At 39.6% G+C, this 12,014-nt stretch overlaps 1 protein-coding gene across 1 annotated transcript in view; it reads left to right on the top strand.

Annotated features, from left to right (window-relative positions):
- Positions 1-10,063, top strand: part of aacs (acetoacetyl-CoA synthetase) — a 39,827-nt gene extending 29,764 nt beyond the window's left edge. Inside the window, exons 13-18 of the mRNA XM_072387506.1 lie at positions 5,686-5,799; positions 6,271-6,396; positions 6,647-6,716; positions 7,088-7,146; positions 7,497-7,699; positions 7,818-10,063. Of these exons, the coding sequence (XP_072243607.1) occupies positions 5,686-5,799; positions 6,271-6,396; positions 6,647-6,716; positions 7,088-7,146; positions 7,497-7,699; positions 7,818-7,955 (710 nt within the window). The 3' untranslated portion in view covers positions 7,956-10,063. The remainder of the gene's footprint in view (positions 1-5,685; positions 5,800-6,270; positions 6,397-6,646; positions 6,717-7,087; positions 7,147-7,496; positions 7,700-7,817) is intronic.
- The last annotated feature ends 1,951 nt before the right edge of the window (positions 10,064-12,014 follow it).

Below are 12,014 nucleotides of genomic sequence, written 5' to 3'. Positions count from 1 at the left end.
AGAAATGATACAGACTTTTTATATATGATCAATGTAATTTACTGGGGCCACTGGGGAACTCTTGCACAAGAAGAAATTTCTTATGTATTTTGCATTGAAATAATTCCTCCGCATTATAAGTGTGGTTTGGGGTTTTTGCACCGTACCTTTAAGTGATGCTTTGTTTGGATAAAAAAAAAGCATAAAACAAACTAATTGTAAGTGTTAACACTAAAATTTGTTCTATATTAGAAATAGATTTGTGTGAAACTTGAAGGATGAGAGTGGAACGTAACTAATGGAAAAAAGAAGCTGCGGCATGTTGATTTTCACAGTCCTTGATCTCTGTCTTATTGTGGGGAAGCATGTTTTCTTTTAGCATTGCTGTCAACACTGCAGAAAGTATATATATTTGGCTATGAGCACGAGCTTGGAAAATAGATGGACAAAGTAAAACACAGTGATGATCAGAAACTAGAATCACAAGAACATCCTGGATACGAAAATTACATCCAGCATATTCCCACGGTTCTGTTAGGCATTCTTCACATGTTGAGCAAAGCCGAGACTTGTCTCAAGACTCACGAAGCCCTCTGCTCTTGAATCAAAACAGTCATTCGAACGTAACAAAAATGCCCTTTAAAAATACAATCTGACAACAGCAAAAGACAATGATTTATAAGACTCAGAAAGAAACTTTCTACCCGCTCTATGCAGGAATCAGGTATCAAAGTCAAATAACCATGGCCAAATATTCAAAGATATCGAAACTCCACAAGTGCATTCGGTGCAGGTGAAAGGGTTAGAGAAGATGGTTGTCATTCCGCCCCCTTTATTGCCTTGTCGAGCAAAAAATGAGAAGCTAAAGTCTGGGGGAGAAGCCTTAGTAAGTGTCAAAGACGCATTGGACGAGAACCAAGGTTTAGTTATGAAATAGAAAATGTAGACCGTACTGCGAGATAAGTCCCCAATATAAAATCTTCCACTTAAGAACAACCTGATGTTCAGTCATTCGGGAGGATGTGGTTTGGTGACAAATCAAGCTTTGCTGATTTGAAGGTCTTTGAATGCTGAAAGTTCAGAAAGAGTCATATTCAAAAGTATCTTCATATGTGAAATACTCATAATCTGCTATTTATAGTTTCTCATTTGAAAAACCTATCGCCTAATTTGGCATACATGACTGCTAGGATATTCTATCACTTCCTTGGTTTATTTTGTGTAACGGTTGATGAAATTGAAATTGACAGTGAGGGAAGAAGTCTGATTAGTGACAGAGAAGAGAGAACTGGAAGCAAAAGAATATATCATCCAACATGTAAGAAATTATTCAAATTACACTTATTCTCCTTCATGGGATTTTATTCTTGCTCAAACATGTATTTAATGATATACTTGTGTAGTTTTGTAACAATATATCGATACAGAATTGATGTTCTTATATATATGTTAGCCGTGTGCTTTGGGCAGTCTGAACCCGTGAGAGTCCGGTGTTCATCGCCGTGTTGTCCCCATGTGACCTGAACTGCTGCTCATGATGTTAGATTAAAAATTGTACATCAGTCACGTACTTCTACTTCTCCGTCGGCTGTGCGAAATGTTGCAGTCTTGACCTAAAATGAAATCTGAAACAATATGAAGAAATTTGAAGATTGGATAAAAGTGAAATAGAATACAAGTCTAAAGTCAATTTAAAATTGGTATAATGTAGACAAAAAGTGTCAAAATCATAAAAAGATTTTTGACACCTGTCAAAGATATAGATAAAAGCTTTTCTGAATATGGGTTTGGACACATGATGGTGATGATGCTCTGCCAGAAGGCAGCTTCTCAAACAGCTTGTGCTTGGAGCGATGACAGTTTGTGCTTGACTCTTGTCGCACTGGACCGGCACCGCCTTGTGTAGACGTGCTGGATAGTGAGCTTATTGCTCGTCAGGCACACTCCATTTTGTTTAGATTTGCCTAATTCTCCTGTCCTGACTATCTGAAAAATGGAAATGTATCAGCTGGTTGGCAAACATTTGTTTTGTGGCACCAGTACAGTACTTGCTTGCCATTTGCTGGCTCCCCACTCCTTCTTTCCAGCTTGTTCTAAATGCACACTTTAACAAGTAGAGAGAACAAGACTTCCAGGGGACTTCAAAGTGCGATAGGAGTGCTGGTAGCTCTGTGTCGCGTCACAAAGTGACTGCTTTGAAGGAGATGGCCGCCAAATTTAAATAAGGGTTTTCTTTCGCTTTTCTATGAGTTTAGGGGCTTGTTGATTGCAACTCATAAACTCAATTTCAAATTTAAAACCTGCTTGTAGCATTTCTCCAGAATCACTTATGATGCAAAGTATAGTGACAAAGACTGTGACACAAACACAAAGGGATGACTCAAACAAAGAAACCTCTCACAAAAGAAATTATATATAACTGTACATTTTTCCCACCACATAACCACGCGCACCAACTCACACACAGACCCCCTCAGCCTATTGTGATGTTGACAGTCCAATAGAAGGCTTTCTGTCTCCCTCTGTGAGTTTTGAAACGTTTAACATTTAGCACAGCCTGGGTGACAGACATATTACACACATACGTGGACACACACACACACACACAGTTGCACGGTGAATAGCAGCTTGGACGTCACAAGTGCTCAGATATGCACACAGTCATTGTGAATGACAGCCCTAATAAGTGTAGCCCTCACGCTCAAATGCACATACGCACAGATGCACAGACACACATGCTTCACATTGACTCGCAAGTCAAAAGACAGGACATGGCCATCGACCTAAATGTCAATCACATGGCTGAAATCTGGTGAGAGATGAAAAGAAGAAGAAGAAGAGGGGGACAGTATACAAGCAGACTTTTAAGTATCCTCCATGCCTCCTGCTCGGCTCAGCACAGTCTCTGTACTTTTATTTTTCTCACTGACCACCGTTGTATGCATAAGATAGTTATAGAACTGACTAAGGTAGTGCAGGCTTTTTCTCTGATCTTTCCCCCCATTCACTCCCTTCAGCTCGATGCACAAACTCACAAAACATTTTAGATCACACTCTAAGACCTGTATTAATGCATCTGAAATTTGTGCGTCGACTGGAATTATGAGCAAAAAAAGAAATGCATGGATGATGAAATATTTTTTAATGCTTTTGGCTACAGTCATTGTGAAGTAAAAATCAGATGATGTGACAGCTCGTCTTTGGAAACTTACAAAAACTAAAGCAGTCAATTACATAGCGTTTTGACAAAGGGATTAGGAATAATATTTTTTTTTAAACACAGGCAACTCAGACCCTGCCCTTGTGGGGTCTTTGTGGTGACCGATGATCTGTTCTCCCATATTTCATCTGTTGCGTACATTCTTTTCATATCTGTACAGAGTGGAGACCAAAACTGTGACAGTAACATCCAGTCTCTTGTGTGAAATGTGAAATAGTGATTTTGGGGTTAAGGTACTGATTCAGTGAGAGTGTGTGTGTGTGTGTGTGTTGGTCAGAAAATCAGTTCCTGCCACAGTCACTTTCCTTCTTGTCGCCAAGGGCAACAGCAGGCTGCAACCTTGTTGGCTGCCAACCGACCTAACCTTGACCCCTGAGGTCAACACTCTTGTTACTGTGCGTGTGCATATGTGTGAGGATTTATCACAACATATGTGTCAGCGTGACCACTGACTGGTGGTCACAGTGGCATATGTGATGGGTCCCATTGCTGATTTCACCCCGAATTTGCACCATTTGTGCATTTTTGTGGCCATCTCCGCACATTTCAAACATGCTTGTGGTTACAATGGTTTCTTTTGATTTATGAACGTTTCATTCGAAGATGATGTGCATTTAAGGATGTGTGTGTGTGTGTACTCCTGTCTGCAGGGATGCCAGCACCATGTTTCTCTTCACTGGGTGATTTTAACACTTTCACTGCTGGATTCCTGCAATCCTAATATACCTCCTTCTGACTACCCATATGTCGCTTCTCTGCACCCCTTTTTGCTTCATCTCCTCTCTGTGTGTGTATGCCTGCCTGCAAGTACCTAACTTGTGTTTGATTGTGTGACTTTTACAGTAACTTTCTTTTTTACAATTAATTCTTAATATACCGTATTTTATGATTGTATGCATGAATTAACAGTGTGGATTGGCTGGTGTCTGGCTGTTGGTGGCTTTATCTAAAACTCTGGGACCATAAAAGGGTCCAGGAGGATGTTCAAAGCCCTCATACCTACACTAATGATAGCTGATTTACACACACACACACACACACACACACACACACACACACAAACACACAAACACAATCTGAAGAATGCTGTTAGGAAAATAAGTCTGTGTGACGAGTTGCGTTCTTGTTCATACACACCACACATAGATATGCACACAGAGTGGCAGATGATGGAAGGCATCCCAAGACAGCTACAGTGACTTAAAATGGCTTGAAATACAAACCTGGGTGTGTGCATGTGTGTATGTGTGCGTGCACGTGTGTTTATATTTGCCCACCTAAGTCGGGGGGGTGTATCAATAAGATGATTGCTTATCTTCTCACTGAAAGTGGGTTTGTGTTTAATCAGAAGACAAAGTTTCCACTACCTCCAGGGAGCCAATTAAAGCTCAATAAAGAATCTGGCAGACAGAGAAACGGTGAGACTGAGTAAAAAGAACAGAAAGAAAACCAAGGGAGGCGGGAGGAGCAGTAGCGGGGCAGAGAGCAGCTGAAAGGAAGGGAACAAGATGGATGGAGGTATTCTGTGATACAGAGAGGAGTGAAGCAGGGAGGTAGAAAATGAACAATGGGAGCGGAGATGAATAGAATGTGTCAGAAATGGAGGATGATTGGAAGGTAGAAAAAGACAAATAGATGTGTGTCGACATGACAGTTTTAGAAAGGTGCTTCAAAGGAGTAGAACTCTTATATAGGTCAATGGGGGTGGAGCCAGGCGGTAACTCTGTCAGTTTGTTGTAGCAGTGCCAGAGTCGGATCAGTACTAAGTGATGTAATGTCCCATGTAATGTCATGATACACGGCTATTAATGATAATAAAGAATGAAATATCCATCACCATTTGAACTCGGCTGATAAAATCAAAATATTACTGAATGCAAATTGATTTTGTACAATTTGAAAAGTTCCTTACCTCCTATTCTGGGTGTAATTCAGCTTCCATAAAAGGGACAAAAATAAATTGTTCTGACTGCAGTATATGCATTTTCAAGTTTCTTTTTTTTTCCTCTATAATGTCATCATGCTATCAGGAGTGCTTTTTGCAATAATAATTGCATTGTGAAAATTGGATGTAGTGGAAGCCCTATGTCAGATAACTTTAGTGGAACAAAGGAGGAAATATTCAGGCTGGTTTTTTGTTGTTGTTGTTGTTTCAACAACACAGCAGTCCAACCAATAAGTTACCCAAGGAGATGAGGAAGAAAAGGATCGCCCAGTGTAGACATGGTAATGGCTAAACGAGCACCTCCGTGGGACCTAAAAGAAACCTCGCTGAATACGACAGCAAAAGGAACTCCTGTCAGATTGGTCTCCCTCAAAAGTGGTCAGAATACCTTCAGAAAGAAATGTTACTGAAGCTGTTTTGTGTCTTCAGAAAACTGTGGAAGGTTACTGGAATTAATGCCAGCACAAAATGTGTCCCTTGAAACAGCCACTGACTCGAGTCACTAATATTTACCGTCTGTTTTTCTTTGTTTAATTGGCAGGTGGCACCGACATAGTGTCATGTTTCATGGGTCAGAACCCAACAGTTCCAGTGTATCGGGGAGAGATCCAGACGAGAAATCTTGGCATGGCGATAGAAGCCTGGAGCCCTGATGGTGAGACGATGTGTGCATGTTAGGAGAGTGAATGTTTCTCAGGAATTTAATATTTTTCTTTTCCTCTACTTATGATCAAAACTCATAAGCAACCAAGCTCTGAGAAAGTTGCAATATTAAGGGCAATAATTCACAAGCACATTCTGGGGAGAAAAAAAAAATGTTATTATGTTGTTTTTTTATATGAATAGAAAATTTAATTCGCAATAGAAACAAAAGAACACATAAATATCTTCCAAGAGTCTTTAAAGCCCTTTTTATTTTCACCCAGTGATTTTAGACATCGCTGCCCTGCTCCCTTTTGCAGCGTGCATTGACAAATCTCCATCACCTCAAAGAAGAGTGGACAGGGGGACAATTTAAAGGCGGCTTTACAGAAGTCTTTAAGCACATAACACCATCCTGTGGAAGGAGTTCAGGGCTGTGCGTTGTAGAATACACCTGAAAAACTTTCTTTTTGTATGTGAACAGGTAAGCCGGTGTGGGGAGAAAGTGGGGAGCTTGTCTGCTTGAAGCCGATACCCTGTCAGCCAACTCACTTCTGGAACGACGACAACGGGAGCAAATATCATAAAGCTTACTTTTCCACATTTCCTGGTAAACGCGCACAATCAACAGCTCGAAATCTAACACAATGTACCTGCATAATGAGAAACCTTTGTGTGATGCAATCAGTGCCCATGCAATGGCCTCTTAACAGATTTTTTCTTTTTCTGTTTCTCTAAATCGTGTACATTTATTCTACGTGTATTCTTTAACATTTTCTTTTACATAGCGTATTTTTCCATCTCTAAAACCTTTTGCAAAATTTGTCAAGATTGTTTAGAACCTCATTCTTTCTCTGTAGGGATGTGGGCCCACGGAGACTACTGTAAAATCAACCCGAAGACAGGAGGCATTGTCATGCTGGGCAGAAGGTCAGCCGTTAACCTTTCTTTTTTCAGAAGGGAAAGCTTGTAAATATTCAAATAAAACACATTTCATTCCTGCATTTTTAATAGAATAATTACTCTGTAATATGTAATGTGACAGGTTTATATATAATTTATGCAGTTATTTCTTATATTTGAAGAGAATGAAAGCCTTTTTTTAGCTTGCTCACAAAGCTTCTTAGCCTGTGGCAACGCCTGCTGTTTTATGACCTGATAGGTTCATGGCAAAATTCCCCTGAGAACGCTTCTGGTTTTCTCTAATATTTTAACTCTACCAGCATGGAGACAAATATTTAGAAAATGAAAGAAAAATGGACAATTGAGTTTTGAGTCCTAAACTTGTGTTCATATTACAGTGATGGCACGCTGAACCCAAACGGGGTCCGTTTTGGGAGCTCAGAGATCTACAACATTGGTGAGTACAACATGTGTTAGAGGATGTGGGTCTAAGACACAATAAAAGACAAAAGCATTTAGCTAGCATTTAGCTGGTGAAATAGTTATTCGGACTTTCTATTTTTCTACTGTGTTTACTTGGTCAGTATTTCTCAATGGAAAGTAACAAAGGTCCACTTTCGTGACTACAAGGAGACCCTGTTTTTGTGCTTAACTTTGACAGTCTTTATATCTTCTCTTTTATCTCATCTTCGCCTACTGTCTTCTCCTCTCACCTTTTCTTCGCTCCTTGCATCTCATCTTTTCTTCCCTTTTTATTTTGTGTCCTTGTCCTCTAACGTGTCTTCTCCTTTCCTGTCTTCCCTGCAGTGGAGGCTTTTGAGGAAGTGTCAGACAGTCTTTGTGTCCCTCAGTACAACGCCGACGGTGAAGAGCGAGTTATTTTGTTCTTGAAGATGGCACCTGGAAAGCCCTTCTGTCCAGAGTTGGTGACAAAGATTAAAGGGGCCATTAGGAAAGCTCTCTCTGCCAGACATGTTCCTGCCCTACTGCTGGAGACCAGAGACATTCCTGTAAGAGAAATATGAATATCAGAAATGAATAAGCCTGTCTGATTATTCTGTCACACTCCTTACAGCAGCAGGAGTCACTTCTGGCGAGAATGACAGCCTTCTTTTCATCCCTCTGCAGTACACAATCAGCGGTAAGAAGGTGGAGGTGGCTGTGAAGCAGGTTGTAGCCGGTCGGGACGTGACGCAAAGAGGAGCCTTCTCCAACCCTGATTCACTGGATCTCTACAAGAACATCCCCGAGCTGCAGAACTATTAGAGATGAGACTCCACAGAGGAGGGAAGAGGACCTGTACACGACGACCCCCTTACAAGAATTTGAGCTCCGTTTAACCTTATCTAAATTGATTTTTTTTTTTTTTTTTTTTTGTAGAAGTAAGCTTGGGAGCTGTAAACTACTGGGGTAGATTCTGGAGCCATTCTTTGTTCTTCTTCTTGTTGTTCTTTCTTTGTTTTTTGTTGGTTTAAAAAGGAAAAAGAAAAAATGTTTACCAAAATAACAAATAATATGTATTAGCGATAAGCTAATGGTATGAGGAAGAGAACATTTCAAAAACATGCGGTACTCTGGTCCAACGGCTAGCTTCGAATGACGTCATTAAGCAGCTGCTCATGTTGTGCAAGCATTTGTTGAACTGAATTAAGCTTTGGGTGTAAAACGATGTCCACAGCAGCGCTTGTGAATAATTTCATGCTCTAAGGCTAGCAATGGAATGGCTTCACAATTAGATTTTTTTTTATTTAGATTTTTTTGAGTCATCAAGTGAAGAACCATGTCCCTCTGTGTTACCTGTTTCTACCCCTGATGCTGCTTATAATCCATGGAGGTGTGCACAGAAAAACACCTCAGCTGTGGCTCATATCACCATATGATTGTTATGTGGTGTACACTGCTTTATTAATGTCTGTATATATATCTTAATGTATATTTTTTTGACAGTGAAAATAAGTTAGGAGTTATGCGTTTAAAGATAGTGACCCTAACATAACCAAAGTGAGCTGAGGATTCTTGCGGGCTCCGACATGTCAGCTGAAGTTTCCTTGGATGAGCCAAGGATCCTAGGTGCACTAAACTTATAGTGAACTTACCTACTGGAAAGATATTCATCTCTTAAAGATATGTAATGAAGTCTTTGTCTGTATTTTAAATCAAGTTGCTCCAGCCAAAGCACTGAGTTACTGATAAACGTCGATCCCCTACTGTATGCTTTCTGCAAAGGGAAACTTCATCAGTTAAACTGGCCCTTAATCCTCAGATCATCATAAAAAAAACCAGTTCAGTTAAGATCAAGACTGACCTAAAAGAGAGCACTTGCTCTTTTCTCCACAAAAGCCTGCACTTATCAGTTGCACATCTATGTTCCATTATCTATCCTTTCTGGTCATTTTAACATAGGAAGAAAAATGAATGATTTATGCAAACTCTCCTTATCATGCGTGACAACACCTGAAGGCTTATAAATGTCATTAAAGATGAATTGCAGCAGGTTTTCAGTCACGCGTAGCACAGTATGAATAACAAAAATACCAGATACCTCTGTTTGTTTTTCCAACATGTCTAATTAGAGTGTGATTTATGGAAAAAATCACATCTAAAAAAGGCAGACAAGGAATTTTGATATTTGGATAGAAATCTGGAGCTTTTCACTTTAGGTCTGGTTCTTTATGGGAAGCAAAACGAAAACGGATCAGTTGTAAATTTTAAGTCATATTTTCCTTTTTGATGACATTTTTCAGGAGTATCCTGTAAAGCTTTTGACTCTTGCCATTTTTAACTTTTTAACAGGGATAAAGTAACTACATAGGATGCATCTAAATTGCTTGGTTTAAGAAAAACTGGGATCATAATTGGATAACTGAACACTGTGCACTTTAGGACTGTTCATGGGTTTCTGATGAAAACATGGCAGATTTATTGGTCCATCCTGTAGTGTGCATGTGCATTTTGTACCACGTATTTCTTCTAATAGGCCAAGAGTGAGCAACCAGAATTCTGGATGTTGATTGCATTTGGTTCTTCCATGTTCACCTTCAGTGAATTTAAACTGCAATTTTTGTTGTTGCAAGAAAGTGTATAGAATCAAATGTATTTGGATTATTTCTACAGTAACTTGTTTGCTCTTTTAAACAGTGGCACAGTGATGATTATGGTCACTGTCTTGGTCCAGATAAGTGGTTACATGGGTGTGAACTAAGCTTGCATATGTTAATTTTTGTTCGGGAATATTTGTACAAGAAACCACGTTTAAGCTGTGCACCATAGGACATGCTGTTTTTTTGTAAGGATGCATTTCCAAGTTGACAACTTTCAGCCTCCAAATAAATGCAGGCCAGTCTGAGAACAAACAAACTGTTCTGTGTTCCAAAGTTTAAGCCTTTAATTCTTGTTAAATAAGTGGGAGACTTTTTAGCCATGGTTTGCTAGACCCCCATATGCCTGTCACATTAGTTTGGGTCCATATTTGTTTTTGAGAGCTTTACTGAAAGATTATCCTGTGAATTCTAACAAAAAAAACCTCCTCCTTAATAATTGCCAAAAGTTTATAAACCGAGAAAGTTTAAACTGATTGTAATGTCTTTTCTTGTCTGTGGTGGACAGCTACACCTTTGGGAGTCATCACCAGTTATATACATATATGAATCATTACTCAGCAGCATTGGTGCTACAGCTCGCAGCAAGTGATGACCTCAGCATTCAAAATTCAGCTTTAGGGTAAAGAATAAAAGACTGACGGAAGGGTGGATTGGCTGAAAAAATGTTGTCTTTGATTCTTTACTGCGTGTGTGTCTGTGTGTGAGAGGGAGAGAGAGAGTGCGGAAGCCACTCATTTTGACTGACGGGTCTTTTAGAAATAAACTTGGCAGCTTTAAAGTTCCTCGTAACCTTTACACAGTACGTGTGAATACTCAGACCTGCCAGTCAGCCTAACTTCAAAACAAAACGAGGAAAATAGAGAATAGAAAAAAAAAAAAAAAAAACTTGGGTACAGTGTAATCCCTCAAAATTAGTATAGTATTTCTCATACATTTTTTTCTTTATTCAATTAGAACGGGAGGAGTTTCGGTTGCTACCCTGTCTGTAGATGGCAAAAGGAAATAAGAACAACGTGTGGCCGCATACAGAAACGATCAGCTTGGAGTGTGTGAATAGCATGTGAAAATTTGCATGAAATAACAATCACCTGCTGAACACCAGTGATAAGTGCCTTTCAGTCCAAGAGAATGGGTTTTTGTGATCATTCATCCCAACAATCCAAATAATAACAGAGGACATCACAAACCAGAAAATAATGGCTTGATTGTATATTTTGTACAAAACAAAAGTTAGCCATTAATTCTCTCTAGATGCAGTCAATCTCGGATATAAATTGAAATTACAAACGACAGATGGTCGACCAGCAGTGCTGAAGTGGCCTAAGTGTTTATCATCCAAAATTTAAAATGCATTGTATTTTGTTGATTCTGAATCGTCCCTGTCGGTGGAGACTACAAGAAGACACCCTTTGACTCATACCCTCACATGTCTTTGTACCTTAAATGAGACATAAAAAGCCAGTAAGTTGTGGTGGTGCTGGTCGGCGGAATGACAGAAAATTGTTTCATTGGAATGATGGCAATCAAGCGACAACCTCTGACAACATCGCATACAACAGACCAAGGAAGGGGCCAAAAACTGCTGTTCTTTAAAGTCTCTGGGACCGTGTTCCACTCACCCACCACCATGTGAGAGTGCCAGGCTTAACAGCGGGAGAAAATAAGTTTGTGGCCTGCTTCTATATCTGTAGCTAATTCATCTGCTAATGATAACTGGAGCAAGATGCACTTTTACATTTTTTTTATTTAACTCAAACATTTTGCTTTCATTAAGACTTGAATATTATGGAAGGGCTGCCCTGACGAGATGGACTCATGATTGTGGTCGCACAAATGTCCCCGAGAATCAAAATGCCTCGCAAAGTGCAGTCTCGTATAAAAGAAAGCGCTCCCTTTTTCAACTCTGAAGTTACTTGTCAGGACGTAATTGACAAACAAAATCATCTGGTCGTTATCCGATCTTAAAATTAGGTCAATAAAATCAGTTGTGTTACACTGTGTCAAAATCTAGTAAACAAATATTGAGCCAAAATGCAGAAGCTTTGTGTGAACATTTAAAAACACCTTTCCTGCTTCTACACGAATCAAGAGAGCACTTAACAGCCAGGTGCTGCTAATCAAATAGTCTTGATTAACTTATCATCAGCAGATGTCAGCACCTCTGTAATGGTCTGCTCAGTTGTGTGTTAATACAATGCCAAGGATTTATCAGCTTCGGAAGGCT

This window comes from Leuresthes tenuis, unplaced genomic scaffold, assembly GCF_036924035.1.
Source record: "Leuresthes tenuis unplaced genomic scaffold, fLeuTen1.0.hap1 SCAF_6, whole genome shotgun sequence".
In the NCBI taxonomy this organism is placed as follows: Eukaryota; Metazoa; Chordata; class Actinopteri; order Atheriniformes; family Atherinopsidae; genus Leuresthes; species Leuresthes tenuis.
Note: the sequence above shows the minus strand (reverse complement) of the source record. Positions and strands in the feature narration are given on the sequence as shown.